The sequence below is a fragment of the Ictalurus punctatus genome, chromosome 2, assembly GCF_001660625.3.
Source record: "Ictalurus punctatus breed USDA103 chromosome 2, Coco_2.0, whole genome shotgun sequence".
Taxonomy (NCBI): Eukaryota; Metazoa; Chordata; class Actinopteri; order Siluriformes; family Ictaluridae; genus Ictalurus; species Ictalurus punctatus.
In genome coordinates this window covers 9076195-9094121 of record NC_030417.2, presented here as the reverse complement: position 1 = coordinate 9094121, position 17927 = coordinate 9076195, and the positions used below count along the sequence as shown (strand labels likewise).

Here is a 17927-nt window from a genome sequence, read left to right as displayed (position 1 = left end):
AATATAGTGGATTAATCTGCAATGCAGAGCGATGGACAGTGAAGAAAACATTTATACAGTTTATTGGGATGAAACAAACACTGTAAACTTTTTAGTCATGTGATATTTATAATGGCTTGTTATATAAAAAAAATGATCTACAAACGCCATTTTAGATAAGAAGCTCAAACATAAAGGATTTAATATTTTAATGATATTTTATGCTTGGTGCATGTATGCTAGACTGGATGCAGTGCAGATGGACATTTGAAATGAAAAGAATCATACTCAACTCAACTGTATTATTTTTAATACAACATATATTCAGAAACAATGAAAAGTATGAACATATTAACATATGAAAAGTAAAAAAACACCACCAGTTTATTTTGGATCACAATCTCAAGAGTTGATCCATAACAGTCGAGCATAAACCCAGCGTATAGAGGCAGATTGAATGTGGTGTGATTTCTGTGGAGGAGCTTATATATATTTATATGATATTGATGTGGAGAGTGAGACAGTGTGTGTGTGTGTGTGTGTGTGCATGTTTTTGTGTTTGTGAGTGCGCTTGTGTTCATGTGTGTGTTTCTTTGTTTTTGTGTGTCTATGCTTTTGTGTGCGTGTCTGAGTGTGTGTGTATGCGTGTTTGTGTGTCTGAGTTTTTGTTTTTTGTGTCTGTGTGTTTGTGCATGTCTGTGCTTGTGTGTGCGTTTGTGCGTGTATGTTTTGTGTGTGAATTTATGTGTGTGTGTGTGTGTGTGTGTTTAAGTGTTTAAATCAGAAACGTGTGTAGAACGGAAACGCGTGGAATTATACATAAAACATTACACACATACTTATGGATCACAAAATCTCACAGTATCAAACAAATAGTGGAGCCCGATACCAGCGTATAGAGGCTGCGTGAATGTGGTGCAGACTCTGTGGAGGAGCGTCATCGGGTCAGAGACGCTGTAGAAGGACAGAGTTCCTGCAATGTGATCCAGATACACTCCTATTCTGGAGGGTGCTGGAACTCCGAGATCAGTCTCAATGTTGTTGTGAAAGAAAGTGAGGGAATATAAACCAGAACACTGCAGACTCCAGGACTGATTGTTGCCTCCAAACTTACACTCATTACCCCTTCCTTTCCTGCTGATGTCTTTATATGACACTGATATGTCCACACCATCACGGCGCCTCTCCACCTCCCAGTAACAGCGTCCACCCACACTCTCCTTACTCAACACCTGAGGCCTCTTGTCAAATCTCTCTGAAAGATCAGAGTAGTTCTGCCTTCTCTCACTGTACATCACTTCTCTGTTCGTCTCAGACAGAATGAGGTGATAATATGCTGAGTTGGGATCCAGAGTCAGATCACAGAAATCTAAACACATGACAAAGGTGAACATGTTAGATATTAATCACAGGATATATTTATGTGGAGAGTGAGACAGTGTGTGTGAGTGTGTTTGTTTGTGTATGTTTCATTATGTATTTGTGTGTCTCTGTTTCTGTGTCTATGCTTGTGTGTTGTGTATGCGTGTGTATTTGTGTGTTTTACACGTACACTGCAGAAAATCTTCTCTGCTCTTTGGTTCTGAAGGTAAAATGATCTGAACTGCTGCAGCTGTGGAGACACAGAAACAAAATGGAGAAGGAAAAACCAGGTGGTGTAAAATACGGAAACAGTTTAAAGCAGGGGTGTCAAACTCAATCGCACAGGGGGCCAAAACTCAAATCACACTTTATGTCGCGGGCCGAACAGGATAAACTGATAAACTTTTATTGAACAGACTAAAACAATGTAACCTACGTTTTCAAAAATGTCTTTTCCTGTCGTTGTTCCATGCATCGATTTAATGTCCAATATTTCCTCTGGAACGCACAAACTGGAGCCCACTCCACGAATGAAGATGGCCAGCCATGCAGTATCAGTCATGTCAGTACTTTCATCCACAGCAAGGGAGTATGCAACAAAGTCTTTGCCTCTTTCAATCAACTGTGTTCTCAGATCAGTGGCCATCTCACAAACCCGATCAGCAACCGTATTTCTGCTAAGGCTTACATTTGCAAACACCTGCATTTTGTCTGGATAGAAGACGTCACACACTTTCATCATGCAGCTCTTCAGAAGCTCTCCCTCGTAAATGGCCTGGCTGATTTGCTTATCTCCTCTGCCTTGGTGAAAAACGTCTGCTGTGATGTCAAATTCCTCTTCAACTCTTTGACCTTCTGTAGCTTCTGCTCTGCATTCATGTTTTTCCAACTTTTCAACTGATATTTTGTCTCATACTGCCGTTTTAGATTATATTCCTTAATTACAGCCACATTAGCTCCACAAAGAAGACACACAGGTTTACCGGCAATGTCGGTAAACATGTACCCAGCCTCCCACCAGTTTTGAAAGGCTCTGTTTTCAGAATCAACTTTTCTCTTGGCCATTGTTAAGGGCTAGCTTAACTTGAAATTAGGGTTTTATACGCCAGCAGATGCTTGATCGATCTGACGCAATGGACGCGGGAATCATGGCAGGTAGCCTGTTGCGCTGCATTATGGGATTTGTAGTTTCTGTGTTACTGGCGCTTCATAAAATGATCTCGCGGGCCGGATATAATTGTACGGCGGGTCGGATGTGGCCCGCGGGCCTTGAGTTTGACAAATCTGGTTTAAAGTGATAAAATTTATATCTGATGTTTAATCGGTGTTTTATTTTAGAAAACACATTCTCTAGGTGTGGGATTTAAATGAGATTTTTTCCTTCTGAATGACGGAGAAATAAACTTTATTAATAACATGAGCACGAGCAGAGAGCTGCTTTGGTAACTAATGACTACAGAATAAATGTTATGACTGAATAAATGTTATTCATATGACTTATAAACTCTCTCTGTCCCTCTCTCTTTGTAGGAATGTGTGAATAAATGTATGTGTCCTCTGTGCTTTATTCATAGTAGAAAAACTGAAAATAAAACAGAAGCATTTACACTATAAAGACATGAATAAAAAGTGTAACTGTATAAAATCATATTTCCAGTAGAGGGCAGAAATTACAGGACGTTCCCATAGGAAATCATTTCTGCGTGTTTTTGGGAAATTTGATGTCTCTCTTTGCTGCAGAGAAAGTAAAGATTTCCCAGTAGGACAATTTCTCTCACCATGTTGAGGGATTTTGGTGAATTCTTCCTGGCAGACTTCCTCAATTCTCTTTTTCAGATCACAGAGAGATTTCCTCACTCCATCAAATGAGAGATCTTGATTGGCAGTGATCCTGCATGAGTAATCGCATCCAGAAGAGAAATGGAGAGACTGGAAACTCTACAGAGAGAAAGAAAAACATCATGGAGAAGGATAAAGGTGGAGAAATATACGTGTGATTAAACCGACAGAGGTGTGTGTGTGTATATGAGACAGTGAGTGTTACCTGGAGGAAGTGGAGGTGATCATCTATCTGTGAAAGCTGCTCCAGCTCAGTGACTCTCCTCTGAAGGTCAGTGATCTCCTGCTCCAGGAGTCGTTCAGCTCGACTCAGTTCATTCTTCTCCTGAGCTATGATCAGCTCCATCACCTCTGAGTACATCTTCTCCATGGAGCTGATCATCTCAATTAAGAGCCTCTCATTGTCCTCCACTGCTGTCTGTGCACTGAGCTGTCAGGAGACACACACACACGCGCATTTGTACACTTGTGAGGACATTGACATGGGCCACCTTTTCTCCAGGTGTTATTAAAAAACAAACACTACAACAGTAGTTATATCATACACTTTCTGTCAAACTGTCAATCAAAGTCTAAAGAGGCGTGTCTGATAACACGTATGTGTGGGCGGGGTTTAGCGAGAGTGAGGTGTCTCAGTTTAACTTCATTACTGCTTAACACAGCGACTGGAAGACAACTCTGGAAAAAACTTATCTCCTAGTTTAAACATCTTTTAGCCAACACTTTAACATTTTTACCTCGTAAGGATCTTTGTTTAGAAGTCATGTAATATGCGCTATTCTTTTTAAACAGCTCTTTTGATCATTTTTACATCCTAAAGGTTTGTGTTTAGAATGTATGTAATACAAACGATTATTTTAAACAGATTCTTTTTTTTCTTTTTTTTTTAAAGACACTTTAACTCCTAAACTTTTTATTCAAAGGTAAAACGGGATCCCTAAAAAACATAATCAACAATTGTTTTCATTTATTTCAAAAAACAAATATTCTACTCATATATGTACACATTCAAACATCATGTTTTTCTAACAATGTGTTTACACAAACGAAATAACACCACACAGTAACACAAACACATCCCCATATTAAACACATTATTTCTTTTCAGACGTATTTCACCCCACCAAAAACCAAACTCATTAACATAAACAATTTTCGTTGGGAGGGGGACTATTCCCCCCCAACACACACCTCTCCACAACACCCCCAGACACAAAGGAGCCAGATTGACCGCCGAAGTTTCTGTAGGTACACTTAATTTATGACCAAGGGTGGGGGTAACCCTAATGACAGTATCAGTGGGTCGATCTGGCTCCTGTGTCTGGGCTGTGGTGGAGAGGGGTGTGTGGGGGAGTAGACCCCCTCCCAAAAAAGGTGTTTATGTTAGAGTCTGGTTTTTGGGGGGTGAAATACATCTGAAAAGCACATCAATGTTTAATATTGGGCATGTGTTCGTGTTACTGTGTGGGGTTATTTCATTTGTGTAAACACATTAGCTGCATTTACATGCACACTTACATCTACTCTTAATCCGATTAAGACCATACTCTAATTAAGAAACTACCATGTAAACAGCAATTTTTACTTACCTTAATCTAATTAAGGTCGTAACCGAAGTAAGCAATAATCTAATTAAGACAGGTGGAGTACTCCTGTTTTAGTCGCATTATGGACGTGTAGTAGTGACATGTAAACACCTTACTCACATTATGAACGTCGTTTATCAAGTTTTCACTGCATTTTGCGACAAGACATGATCACACACGGCAGTTTTACGTTTTACGGCGAACGAGAGAGTTCAGCTGTGTCCCAAATCGCATACTTTCCTACTATAGGCCTGTAGTGGGGAAAAATACATACGCGATTTGGGACACACCCACCGCTTCAAGCAGTTGTCTATTAGCATGTATAGCATGACAAATAATTAACTGCACTTAAAGTGTTTGTAAAAAAAACAAAACACCCAAATCTGTATACTTTACCATAACGAAGACGAACTGTATGTTGATGCGTGAAATTCTGGAGGGACGTAATGACGCGGGCTGTTAATCTAATTATGTTCTAAAACATGTAAAACAGGAACATGATAGGAGTATTCTAAAAGCGACTCCTGTAAACACCTTAATCACATTATTATCGTACTCAGATTAAGGTTAATTAGGATTAATTAGATTATAGATTAGAATAAGGATTAATTAGATTACTGCTGTCCATGTAAACGTAGTCATTGTTAGAAAAAGCATGATGTTTGGAATGTGTACATATATGAGTAGAATATTTGTTTTGTGAAATAAATGAAAAAAAGAATCGAGCGTATTACACTGATTCTAAACATTAACCTTTAGGATGTAAAAATAATTAAAAGAGCTGTTTAAAAAGAATTGTATTACATGACTTCTAAATAAATATCCTTATGAGGTAAAAATGTTAACGTGTTGCTTAAAAGAATCGCCGTATTGTTTAAACTAGAAGATTCCATTCGCTGTGTAAAGCATTAATGATGTGCAAACCGAATGACCCCTCTTTCTAAACCCCGCCCATACATGTGTTTCAGACACACCTCTCTCTCTAAACCCCGCCCATACGAGTACAAGCAGCAGCACAGTGGCTGAGCGAGGGGAGGGGACTAAATCCAGACTACCTGCTGACACATTAAATTGAATATCTCTGTTCCTTCACTGGTTAAAAAGGCTGAAATGTGTAGCTTTATATGACATATCATAAGCAGATTAAAATATATATATTTTTTGAAAGACTCTTTGTAAATAGAAAAAATAGCAAACTATTTTTAAAAAGTAGCATTTGTTTACCTGTAAATGACTAATATACAGTAATTTACGGGCAAAGATTTAAAAGCTAGGTGTATTTTATATACTCACAGCCATACTCATTCTCCAATTGCCATAAACCAACTTTCCCTCCCAAATTTAAACAATGTAATAAACCCCCCTTAGAGTAAATCTTACTTTAATTAATATTGTCGATATGCTTTCACAAATAAAATGGTGAGTAAAATTAAACTAGTCACTAATGATTCGTTAAAAAAAAAAAATGCAATGCTTTAAATTTCACCTCCTGCAGGTCTAACCTCCCCCCAAGCCCCCACTTCCCCAGAGTGATTATCCCGCTCAAATCTGAACTGGCCAATCAGAAAACATTCCTCGCTGAGGTAAATGTGATCAGGAGAGTGCAGAGACTCAGAAACACACACGCACAAGCGCGCGCGCTCATCTATCATTCCGTCTCTTACTGGGCCTCTAAATGACTCGTTGTCCATGTTGTGTATGTTTCTAAGAGCAGCTCTGTCTCTGTCACTGCTCTCTGCTCACCTTTACAGTGTCCACAGCCTGTCTCAGCTCCTGCACCTTCTCCTGCTTCTCCTGGATTCTCCCCTCGAATTTCATCTGTTCCTCCTTTACCTTTCTCTGAGGAAAATACATTACATTACATTATGTATGCATTATGAGATTATGAGCTCAGCGGGTGAATATTAAGTGCAGATAAAGGGTTAAAGTTCTTATTAAAAGACTGGATGTCGGGTGTTTTAAAGTTCACAGAAGTTCAGAAAGTGATTATTATTATGACTTGCTGTATTAAAACGTGAGTTGCTTTACCCTGAGTCCAGCGTAACGGTGAGCAGGAGAAGCACCCTGGACAGTCTTCTTCACTGAATCACTCACTTCAGTCAGCAAAATGTTTTTTCGTAAATTAGGCCTCGGAGTGAACTTGACTGTGCACTCAGGACAGCTATACACTCCCCTCTGATCCTCCTGATCCCAGTATTCATTAATACAGGTCATACAGAAATTGTGACCACAGTCGGTCGTTACTGGAACCGTCAGGGGATCCAGACACACTAGACAGATTAACCGATCTAGTAAAATTCTGACCTCGGCCATTTTCTTGAACTCAAAACGAAGAGCGTGAGACTTTTACTTAACCTTGAGGTTCGTTATCTCCGAAATGAGGAGTGGCGTTCTGACTTTGTATGTGAGAGAGAAAGAGGAGGAGCATAAAGACAGATTTCTCTGTTAACCATTTCGTCACCATATAACATTCCAGCTTGTGTATGCATGTGTAAGCTCGTACGCTCGCCTGTGTACAACTTACATACTTTTTCCAAGATGTATTATATTTTTAATATCCATAAAAAAGTAAAACAAACAACAACTTTAAATTGTAGTTTTCTGTGAAAAAATAAAGCCAGTCAGTATTTGGTGTGAGCACCAACTGTCATATTCATTAATATGAAGTTTTATTAGGAAATGGCTGGTTGGTTGTTTCAAGTGACTTAGGGCTTAACTTTCCAAATTATAACAACAACAACCACCACCACCACAACAACAATAATAACAACAATAATAACAATAATAACAGTAATAACAGTAACAATAATAAAAAAGCGATAATTATTGTCGCTATTATTATAATTTTATTATTACTGTTTTTTAAAATTATTTTAATTGTTGTTGTTGTTAATAATAATAATAATATTGTTCATAATAAATGTTATTGTTATCGATATTAATAACAATAATACTAAAAAACAATAAAAACAATAGTAATAATACTAATAATAATAATACTAATAATAATAATAATAATAATAATAATAATAATAATAATAACAGTAACAATAATAAAAAATAGCGATAATTATCACTAATTTGTTATTACTGTTTTTTAAAATTATTTTAATTATTTTTATTATTAGTTATTATTGGTATTATTGTGATTGTTATTATTAATAATATTGTTAATCATATTGTTATTGTTCTTAATAATAATTATCGATATTAATAACGATAACAATAACAATATTATTATTAATAAAAACAATAGTAATAACAACAATAACAACAACAACAACAACAACAACAATAATAATTATAACAATTATAACAACAACAGCGTAGCACGTTCGCATCACACATCCAGGATCTGGGGTTCGAGTCCCACCGGGGCCATGTGTGTGTGGAGTTTGCATGTTCTCCCCGTGCGGCGGGGGTTTCCTCCGGGTACCCCAGTTTCCAAACACATGCATGGTAGGCTGATTGACTTGTGTAAAGTGTCCGTAGTATATGAATGGGTGTGTGATTGTGTACCCTGCGATGGATTGGCACCCTGTCCAAGGTGTACCCTGCCTTGTGCCCGATGGTCCTGGGATAGGCTCCAGGATTCCCCGCAACCCTGAAAAGGAGTAAGTGGTAGAAGATGGATGGATGGATGGATGGATAATAATTATAACAGCAGCAAAAATAATAACAATAATAATAAGGGACTTTTAGCACATTTGCCTCACACTTCCAGGGTTGGGGGATGATTCAGTGCTGCAGGAGTTTCCTCCAGGTACTCTGGTTTCCTCCCCCAGTTCAAACACATGCGTGGTAGGCGGATTGGCATGTCCAAATATATGAATGGGTGTGTGAGTGTGCCCTGTGATGGACTGGCACCCTGTCCAGGGTGTACCCCGCCTTGTGCTCCACGCTCCCTGGGATTGGCTCCAGGTTCCCGGCGACCCAGTAAGGAAAAGCGCTATAGAAAATGGATGAATGGATAATAATATTAATAACATTTTGGGATGGACCTTCACTTTTTGTTCAGACCACAGTCTGCTCCAGTAGCTACATTGTATATACAGTAAGTGGCTGTGGTGTGGTGGGATTTCTGCAGCAAATAACTTATGTTACTTTTACGTCAAATACACTTTTAATCTACAGTCCCATCAGAAACGACTGGAATGTTTTAGGTTGTTGAACACATCCAGATGTTGATACCAGGAAACAAAAGCTAAAATATTAAGTTCTCTCATATTCACGTTTGATCTCAAACCTAAATGTCATCAGTCTACAGGAACAATAAATGCTGTTCCAATAGTTCTGGAGGGGTGTACAGCAGCAGTGTTAAAGAAAACTTCAGACTTAAAAATACTTGATGAAAAACTCTGTTGTACATGCAAAGTATTCCAAAATCAAATCAGTGCATAATGAAAACCGCATGTTTGAGTATTTACATTTACCGTCCACTTTAATAGGAACGCCTATGGCAGCAGCACAATACATAAAATCAGATACAGGTCAAGAGCTTCAGATAACGTTCACATCAAACATCAGGATGAAGAATAAGTGTGATATCACAGAGTGATGAAGAGAGAAAAAAACATTGCATAAGCAACAGTTCTGTGGATGGAAGCTCCTTTTTGATGAGAGAAATCAATGGAAAATTGTCAGATTAGTTTAAGCTGCAAGAAAGGATATGATAACTAATTTAGTCACTCTTTAAGACAGTGGTGAACAGAAAAACATCTCAGCATGCACAAAACATCAACCAAGATCAGGAATCTGAGGCTGTCATGGGCAGAGGCTCACAGAAACTGGACATTTGAGGATTTGGGGGGGAAAATCACTGTCTCGTTTTGTTGTTGTTCTTTTCAATTCCATTTTTTCACTGACTTTTCTATTGTAAAAACAATGATATATAGAAGTTTAAAAGCCATGGATGAACTTTGATGTTGACTCGACAAAGCCAGTTTTAAACTCTAGAAGTTACACGGTACTACAGTGCAGACTATGATTGATTTTAAAATACTAAACAATTAATAATTAAAGCTTTGTGCCATAAAACCTTGTAATATTTAAAAGGTTAAAATGTTAAATCACTGTCAGTGTGTGTGTGAGAGAGAGAGAGCGAGAGAGCGCATGAGAGCGTGACTCTGTAGCGTGGTACCTTATGTAGGTACCTCCCAAAAATGCAGCTGAATAAATGTCATGCTTGCTACATATTTGGGTAAATTCAATGGAAAATTACATTTCACATAACCATTTGTTTTAACGTGAGTTGTAGAGAGGGAGAGAGAGTGGAAAGAGAGAGAGACAGTGGAGAGAGAGAGAGAGAGAGAGAGAGAGAGAGAGAGAGAGAGAGAGAGAGAGAGAGAGAGAGAGAGTGTGTGTGTGTGTGTGGAGAGAGGGAGAGAGTGTGTGTGTGTGTGTGTGTGTGTGGAGAGAGGGAGAGAGGGAGAGAGTGTGTGTGTGTGTGTGTGTGTGTGTGTGTGTGTGTGTGGAGAGAGAGAGACTTTTTTGACTTTTAAGACACCCCTATTGTATCCAATTTTGTTTTATATTTACATTTTCCGTTTAAGAAAAGAAGAGGAAAAAAAGGAAGAAGAAAAGAACCCCCTCCACCACTCCACCCACACCTCAAAAACTTTTCAAATTTACTATTAGTCCATTGTGGTCATATAGTGTGCAAGAAGTCTATGTTAAGGCACTTTGTGCGACTAATGTCCATTTCCTCAGTCTGGACCGTCTCCGTGGTGACAACATACCCAGGTTTTCACTTGTTATTGCTCTTTTGTGCTGATTTAATTAATTTTTTTCTGTGCGAGAAATAATTTGTCAGCAAGACGTCACGTTTTCTTTTTGTTAGTTCAAGAAACCAGTTTAACTGTTCTGTGGTGTACAGTTCTTCAGGTTGTTCTGAAAGAGTGGAAGTAGGCAGTTTACCCGATCCTGCTTCACTCTCCTCCTCTCTCCTTGCGTCTGCTGCCCATATCCTCAGTCTGAAACGTCTCTTTGGTGACAGCACTTCAGATTCTCACCTGTTGTTGTATGCTTAACCGATTTTTATGAATTTTTCTCTGTCCGGGAAGTAGTTTTTTCGTACGACCCCACTTTGTCCTAAAGTCTGCTCCAAGAACCAGTTTATCTGTTCTGTTGTGTAAAAATGTTCTGGCTGTTCGACCCCCCTTGTAGTTTCCAGTTCACCCTTATTGTTCTCAATGTTCTTGTCCTGTGGGTTCTTCTGTTGCTGTCGTGCAGAATCACGGTCTCTGCCATGATAGCGGTGTAGGGTTTGTTATGGACTCTGCCTGCAGTGTTGGTTTCATTACTATCATGGACACGGGTGTCAGTGCTATCACTGGGTCCTGTGATAATTTCAGTGGTCGTGTGTCCGTCACTGACCTCATCCTGCTGTGACCTCTGTATATCGTTACCCCCATCTGCCCCAGGCTCCTGTTCTCCGGTGTCACCCCGCTGGCTGTCTCCGCGCTGCTGCTGTACCCCGGCCGTGTCTCCCCCGGAGCTCCCCGGTTGCACCGCTCTGCGTCAGCAGCTCAGCCGTTTGTGTCCGATCTCCCCAGACCCGAAACATCTCGGACGTTCGGTGGTGGCGAAGACGGTGTAGCTGCCGTCACCGTGTTTACACTTGAAGTTTATATCCAGTGTTTGGCCACAGTTGTTAATAAACATATAAACCTGTCTCCGGAAAGACAGGACGTGTTTCACCGCGGAGTTCTTACAGCCGAGCGGGTTATCCGTCATGGGGCCGGCGAACTTTCCGAAGCGGGCCAGCTCCTTCATGATCAGCTCGTCTTTAATGAAGAGGGGGATGTTAAAGATAAACATTGCAGGGGCAGAAAGAGGGGTTACATGTAGCATGACACCTCTTAGCCATATTCCACTTTTACACAGCGTGTTGGAGAATATTTCTTTCTTTAGGAAAATTACCACCGCTTTGTTCATTCGGGAGGCGGAGTAGATGTTCTCACACCCGACCTGCTCTCCCACTGTCAGCAGAACCTCCTCCACCTGTTCTCCATTCACCGGTATACACCTGACACCATGGCGGAGAGACAGCGTCTCGTCTCTGGCCTCGGAGGCCATGGCGTCCTGCTCACTCTCTCCCACCCTCAACTTTCACCAACCACCGCTATATTAATAACTAGACATTTAATAAATTAAATGAAAGAAAAGAAAAAAGGACAAACTCGTGAAAAAACTTTGGCAAGACGCCAAACCACTCTCACGCGCTCTACACCCTACACTCACTCTTCCACTGCGCATGCGCAGAGAGAGAACGTGAGGGAGATTCAATACCTCTTTATTCAATCAAAATAGGGTTATTTACAGCTTGATGCTCTGTTTCCAAAAATACAGAAGAAAGTAAAGTAAAAGATAAAAGAAAAATAAATAAAGAAAAATACAAGCATAAACATGATTTAACCCAACACAGTCCCGAAAATAAGAGCATTCTCCACTACTGAACATAAAACATCTATACGTGTGAACTCCTCAACAAGTCGATATTTAATCTGGCCTTTACCATACTAACAAAAACCGTGTTTGCATCACAATCTAATGACTTTTCTACTTTGTTTCTTCTGCTAAGATAAATTGACATTTTCTTGTCCTAGTACAAAGTTAAACAGCTGACATTTCCTTCTCCCATTCTGACTGTATCTAAAATCAATCATAAAATGACACATTTGGCAGACCAGTTGAGGTCAAGGAATTTTTTCCGGATACTGAAAAATTGATTGCTTCAGCAGTAAAGTTACAACATACAGCAAGTTACGAGGAGCTAGACCAAAGGAAGAGATAAAAAGTCTTCTAGCTAGATTACAGAAATCTTCGGCCAAAAGAAAGAAAAAATGAAGGCGTTACACTGGATGTTTTCCTTTTTCTGCACTGCTGTCTTTAGTGTTTTCCCTTTTCGTGTTTAATCCCTCAAATGGAGAAATTAAAAATAGGCTCCTTAAGCATCAATGGTGGTAGGGATAGGAACAAAAGAGCAGCAGTTGGAGAACTGATAAAACAAAAAAACATGGATATATATTTTTTTTTACAAGAGACTCATAGTAACTAGGAAAATGAGATAGAGTGGGCAATGTGGTGGGAAGAGAAAATTTTCCAGAGCCATGGAACAAATGTCAGTGCTGGGGTAGCAATACTTTTTAACAGAACATTAGGGGAAACCAACACACGCATAACTGGAGCAGGGTAGGGTTTTAATGGTGCAGGCGGAAATAAAGGGAACAGAGTGCATTTTTATAAATGTTTATGCCCCCAACAAAGGCAGTGAGAGAGCACAACGTTTCAAGAAACAAATGTTGTGGATAAAAAATGTCATAAAATAAACATAAGGGAGACTTAGCATCCAGCAAAGGGGAGAAGAAGAAAAGATGGGCACCAAGACACACAGAAGTGGTGTGAGGCGGATATTGACTGATATTGAATTGGATGGATTCACACTTTGAAGAACTTAGATCTTTAAGAGTAATACACTATGGTGTAGTAGTCAAAAATTCAAAAAGAAGGATACGAGCTGAGGAGTGCTAACACACACACACACACACACACACACACACACACACACACACACACAAACATACTATTATAACTTTATAAGAATAATAAAAAGTAATATTAAGATATTATAAGGGTAATATCTTATAATAATAATATATATACTCTTTATAAAAAACAGAATAATAGGATATGTGGGACAGTAGAAGGGTAATATAATGATATTATGAAGTAGGAAGTACAGTAAACCGTGTTTTCAAGTAGTATAAATATATATAAAATAGAGATATAGAGCTAATATGAAAATAAATTATAAACTAGAAATGCAGGCTCGCAAGGAAGGCCTTAATTTTAAGAGAACCATGAGGAGCTTTCAAAGAGAACCATTTATAAGGGTGGCTGAGTCAAGCTGCCCCCCTCGAGATAATAAGACCAAGGTCCCTCTAGATTGTTTAGTCTTGTCCACTTTCTGATTCTCTGGGTAATTCAAAACTCTGGTTTCTGATTCTCTGGGTAATTCAAAACTCTGGTTTCTGATTCTCTGGGTAATTCAAAACTCTGGTTTCTGATTCTCTGGGTAATTCAAAACTCTGGTTTTTGATATTCTGGGTTATTAGAAATCCCTGGGTTCTGGTTTTATGTGTAAATTAAAACCCTTGCTTTCAATTCTATGTGTAAGTGAAATAGCCCTTTTCTGGAACATAAGAGTAAGGTAAATGAGCTCTTTTTTTAACCCTATTGGTAGTGAGATCATAGTCTTCTTGATACATATGGGTTATTTACTGTGTAAGTACAGTATAAATACTCCAGCTTAAGCTCAGGGTATTGGGATCACCTCTGAGAATTCTCATCGGTGTGGATCTCGTGTGGTGGAATGGAACAATAAAGCTGGACCCTTGCTTCTTCTCACTCACGGCTGGTGTATTTTTTCTATCTCCAACTGGGCTCAGAGGCAGATGTGAGTATTGGCTTCTAAGTTGAATTTTAAATGTTTTTGGGTAATAGGCTAAATTTGAGCCAACACTAAAAAATGCAATACAACAAAGTGGAAGAAATCCCCTAGTAGTATTGGGAGGGGATTGGAACTGTACCACAGATTTTACCCTAGACAGGATTGGGGACGAACCACACACACAGTCTGCTAAGGTACTTGAGGGGCTTATCAGACAGTGTGGCTTGGTTGACATTTGAAGGAAGAGAAACCAGGGAATCAAACAATACACTTGGGTCAAAATTACTAACACGAAGATCACTGCAGCAAGACTGGACACCAGAACAAACGGAAATAAATTCTATAAAGCAGTCATGAGCCCCTCTGGTCTTTCAGATCACCATTTAATTACTGTAGACCTATTGATGTCTGTCACTAAAAAGTATAAATCATATTGGCATTTCAACACAAAACTGTTTCAGGATGAGGGTTTCTGCGGAAATGTTAAGGTTTTTTGGGGTGAATGGAAAAAAAACAAAAGAAGATTTTAACAGCTTGGTCTCCTGGTGGGAAATGGGAAAAACACAAATTAAGGTATTTTGTCAGAACTACACAGCAGACTCAGTAGAGACAATAAAAGGTAAAATACAAGAACTCGAGGCGGAGATAAATTTAACAGAAAGCAAAATAATTGGTAGAAATGACCCAAACATGAGCAGTTTGCTGGAGGGAAAGAAAACGTTTTTAAGTTCCTTCCTCCATGAACAGGCCAAAACAGCACTAATAAGATCCAGCATTTCAAATATCAAGGACATGGACTCTCCTCGTGCCTTGTTTTTCAACCTCTCCAGGAAGGCAAAACCACAAAACCAGACGCTGTACCTCAGACGAACAGATGGAACTATAAAAAAAAGGGGCGGCTGAAATGAGGAGAGAAGCCACGGTCTTTTACACCGACCTCTACAGTGCTGAGACCTGCGATCCGTCCTGCAGGGAGGAGCTTTTCAGGGAGCTGCCCAAACTGACTCTCGAACAGAGCAGTATGCAAACCTTGAAATGCAAGAAGTGACCAATGCTGTTCAGCAGCTCGCACAGGGACGAGCACCTGGAATAGATGGACTACCAAACGAGCTGTACAAGCATTTTTGGGGACTCCTAGGTGCAGATCTACTGGAGATTTTCGAGTGTTCATTCTGCACGGGAAGGTTACCAGTGAGTTGCACAAGAGCGACCTTGACTTTGCTTCCTAAAAAAGGAGACCTGGGACTCTTGAGGAATTGGAGACCTGTGGCACTTCTTTGCAGTGACTATAAAATTTTATCAAAATGCCTGGCAAACTGACTAAAAAGTGCATGCACACAATAGTGCACAGAAGCCAATCATACTGCATATCGGACCGGACAATAATGGACAACAATTTTGTTGTTAGAGACGTAATAGAGCTAAGTAAACTGAATTCATGTGATTTAGGTCTTCTTTCATTAGATCAAGAAAAAGCTTTCGACAAGGTTGATCACGAATATCTATTTCAGGCACTTGAAGCCTTTGTTGTGGGGAGAAATTTTTTACTGTGGTTGAAAATTTTTATTCTGAGGCCTTTTTTACACTCAAGGTTGGAGGGGGTCTTAGCTGTCCAGTTAGAATGGGAAGAGGAATCAGACAGGGGTGCCTGTTATCTGGCCAACTTTACAGTCTGGCAATAGAACCACTGCTATGCCACCTTAGAGCAGAACTACGGGGACCGTCAGTGAGAGGAGCGCAGGAAAAGCTGGTCTTGTCAGCATACGCAGATGATGTGACAGTTTTTATAAAAAACCAGAATGATATCCAAACACTGACTCACAGCCTAGAAATGTACACAAGAGCTTCTTCAGCACGTATTAGCTGGGATAAATGCGAGAGTCTTTTAATAGGGCAGTGGCAGGAACAAAGCCCTCCTACACTACTGGGCAATCTCCAGTGTAGAAAAGTTGGGTTGAAATATCTGGGAGTTTTTTTTTTAGGAACACCAGATTTTCAAAACAGGAACTGGGAGGGGGTAGTGGAGAAGGTGTGTGCCAAGTTGTCTCAATGGACCTGGGTTCAGCCCCAGTTGTCCTATAGGGGGAGAGTACTGGTCAACAACCTGATTACCTCATTGGCATTGGTTCACTGCTCTCGAACCCCCAGGGATTTTGATCAAGGAAATCCAGAAGAAGATTGTGAACTTTTTCTGGGCTGGACAGCACTGGACTCGTGCCCCTGTTCTCTACCTGCCATTGCAGGAGTGGGGGCAGGGTTTGATTAACCTGTCATGTCGAGTCAAGACTTTCCGACTGCAGACAGCACAGCGGTTACTCTATGGGGAAGGGATAGCATGGGCCGGCACAGCCTGTGCCTTACTGCAGCGCATTGAAGATCTGGTGTACAATAAACATCTGTTTGTACTAAATCTGAAGGAAATTGATCTATCAGCTACAACAACTTTCTACCAGTCTGTCCTGAGAGCCTGGTCTTTTATTGACTCCAGCCTATCATTTGATGCTCATGTAGATAATATTACTAGGATAGCTTTCTTTCATCTCAGAAATATTTCTAAAATAAGAAACATATTGTCACTACATGATGCGGAAATACTAGTTCATGCGTTCGTCACCTCTAGATTAGATTACTGTAATGCTTTACTGTCTGGATGTTCCAGTAGGAATATAAATAAGCTCCAGTTAGTCCAGAATGCAGCTGCTAGAGTCCTAACTAGAACTAGAAGATACGACCATATCACACCGATATTATCAATACTGCATTGGCTCCCAGTAAAATCTCGCATTAACTGTAAAATACTTTTATTAACCTATAAAGCACTAAACGGTCTCGCGCCACAATATCTAAGCGACCTTTTGGTTTTATATGATCCGCCACGCCTACTTAGATCAAAAGATGCAGGCTATTTGACGATACCTCGAATAGTGAAGGCTACAGCAAGGGGAAGAGCTTTCTCTTATAGAGCCCCACAGTTATGGAAATGTCTTCCTATTAGTGTTCGGGACTCAGACACAGTCTCAGTGTTTAAGTCCAGGCTTAAAACGTATTTGTTTACTCAAGCCTACCCTGACTAGATTCTGTTCTACTACTTTGCAGTCATAATAATCTTTTTTCTCCCTCTCTCCTTTCGCCAAATTTATGGAGATGCTAGAGATCCAGATCGTTTCTGCCTCTGGATGGAGCTCAAATCTCCTCTAATTCCAGACTGCTGGGACTACGGCTGCTCCTAAGGCCATACAGACTTCATATAAATCCGTAATGAACTTTTTCACACTAACTGTTGTTACCCAGATGAGGATGGGTTCCCTTCTGAGTCGGGTTCCTCTCAAGGTTTCTTCCTCTTAAAACATCTTAGGGAGTTTTTCCTTGCCACCGTCGCCACTCAGTGGCTTGCTCAGTTGGAATAAATTCACACCTTTAATATTTGTATACCATGTTGATATTTCTGTAAAGCTGCTTTGAGACAATGTCTATTGTAAAAAGTGCTATACAAATAAAATTGAATTGAACTGAATTGAATTGGTCTTCAGTACTGACTATCAGCAGGACCGGAGCAAATTTTTTTCCCAACATAGACGAAGAGCCATTGTTCTACAACTCAGTGATACAGTCCGAAATGTTAGAATCTACATATTTTCGACAGCGCTTACGGAGAGCAGGACTCACAAAAATTAAGAACTTGAGGGCTGGCAACAGATAGAAGACGACTA

General features: G+C 39.8%; 1 protein-coding gene across 1 annotated transcript; it reads right to left on the bottom strand.

The window, feature by feature from the left end:
- Positions 1-272: 272 nt before the first annotated feature.
- Positions 273-7574, bottom strand: LOC108260320 (tripartite motif-containing protein 16-like protein). The gene is made up of 6 exons (XM_017460516.3): positions 6795-7574; positions 6510-6605; positions 3386-3610; positions 3120-3279; positions 1532-1591; positions 273-1348 (listed from the first exon to the last, which is right to left on the bottom strand). The coding sequence occupies exons 1-6, from the start codon at positions 7077-7079 to the stop codon at positions 819-821; spliced, it is 1356 nt and encodes a 451-aa protein (XP_017316005.1). The 5' UTR covers positions 7080-7574; the 3' UTR covers positions 273-818.
- Between the last annotated feature and the right edge of the window lie 10353 nt (positions 7575-17927).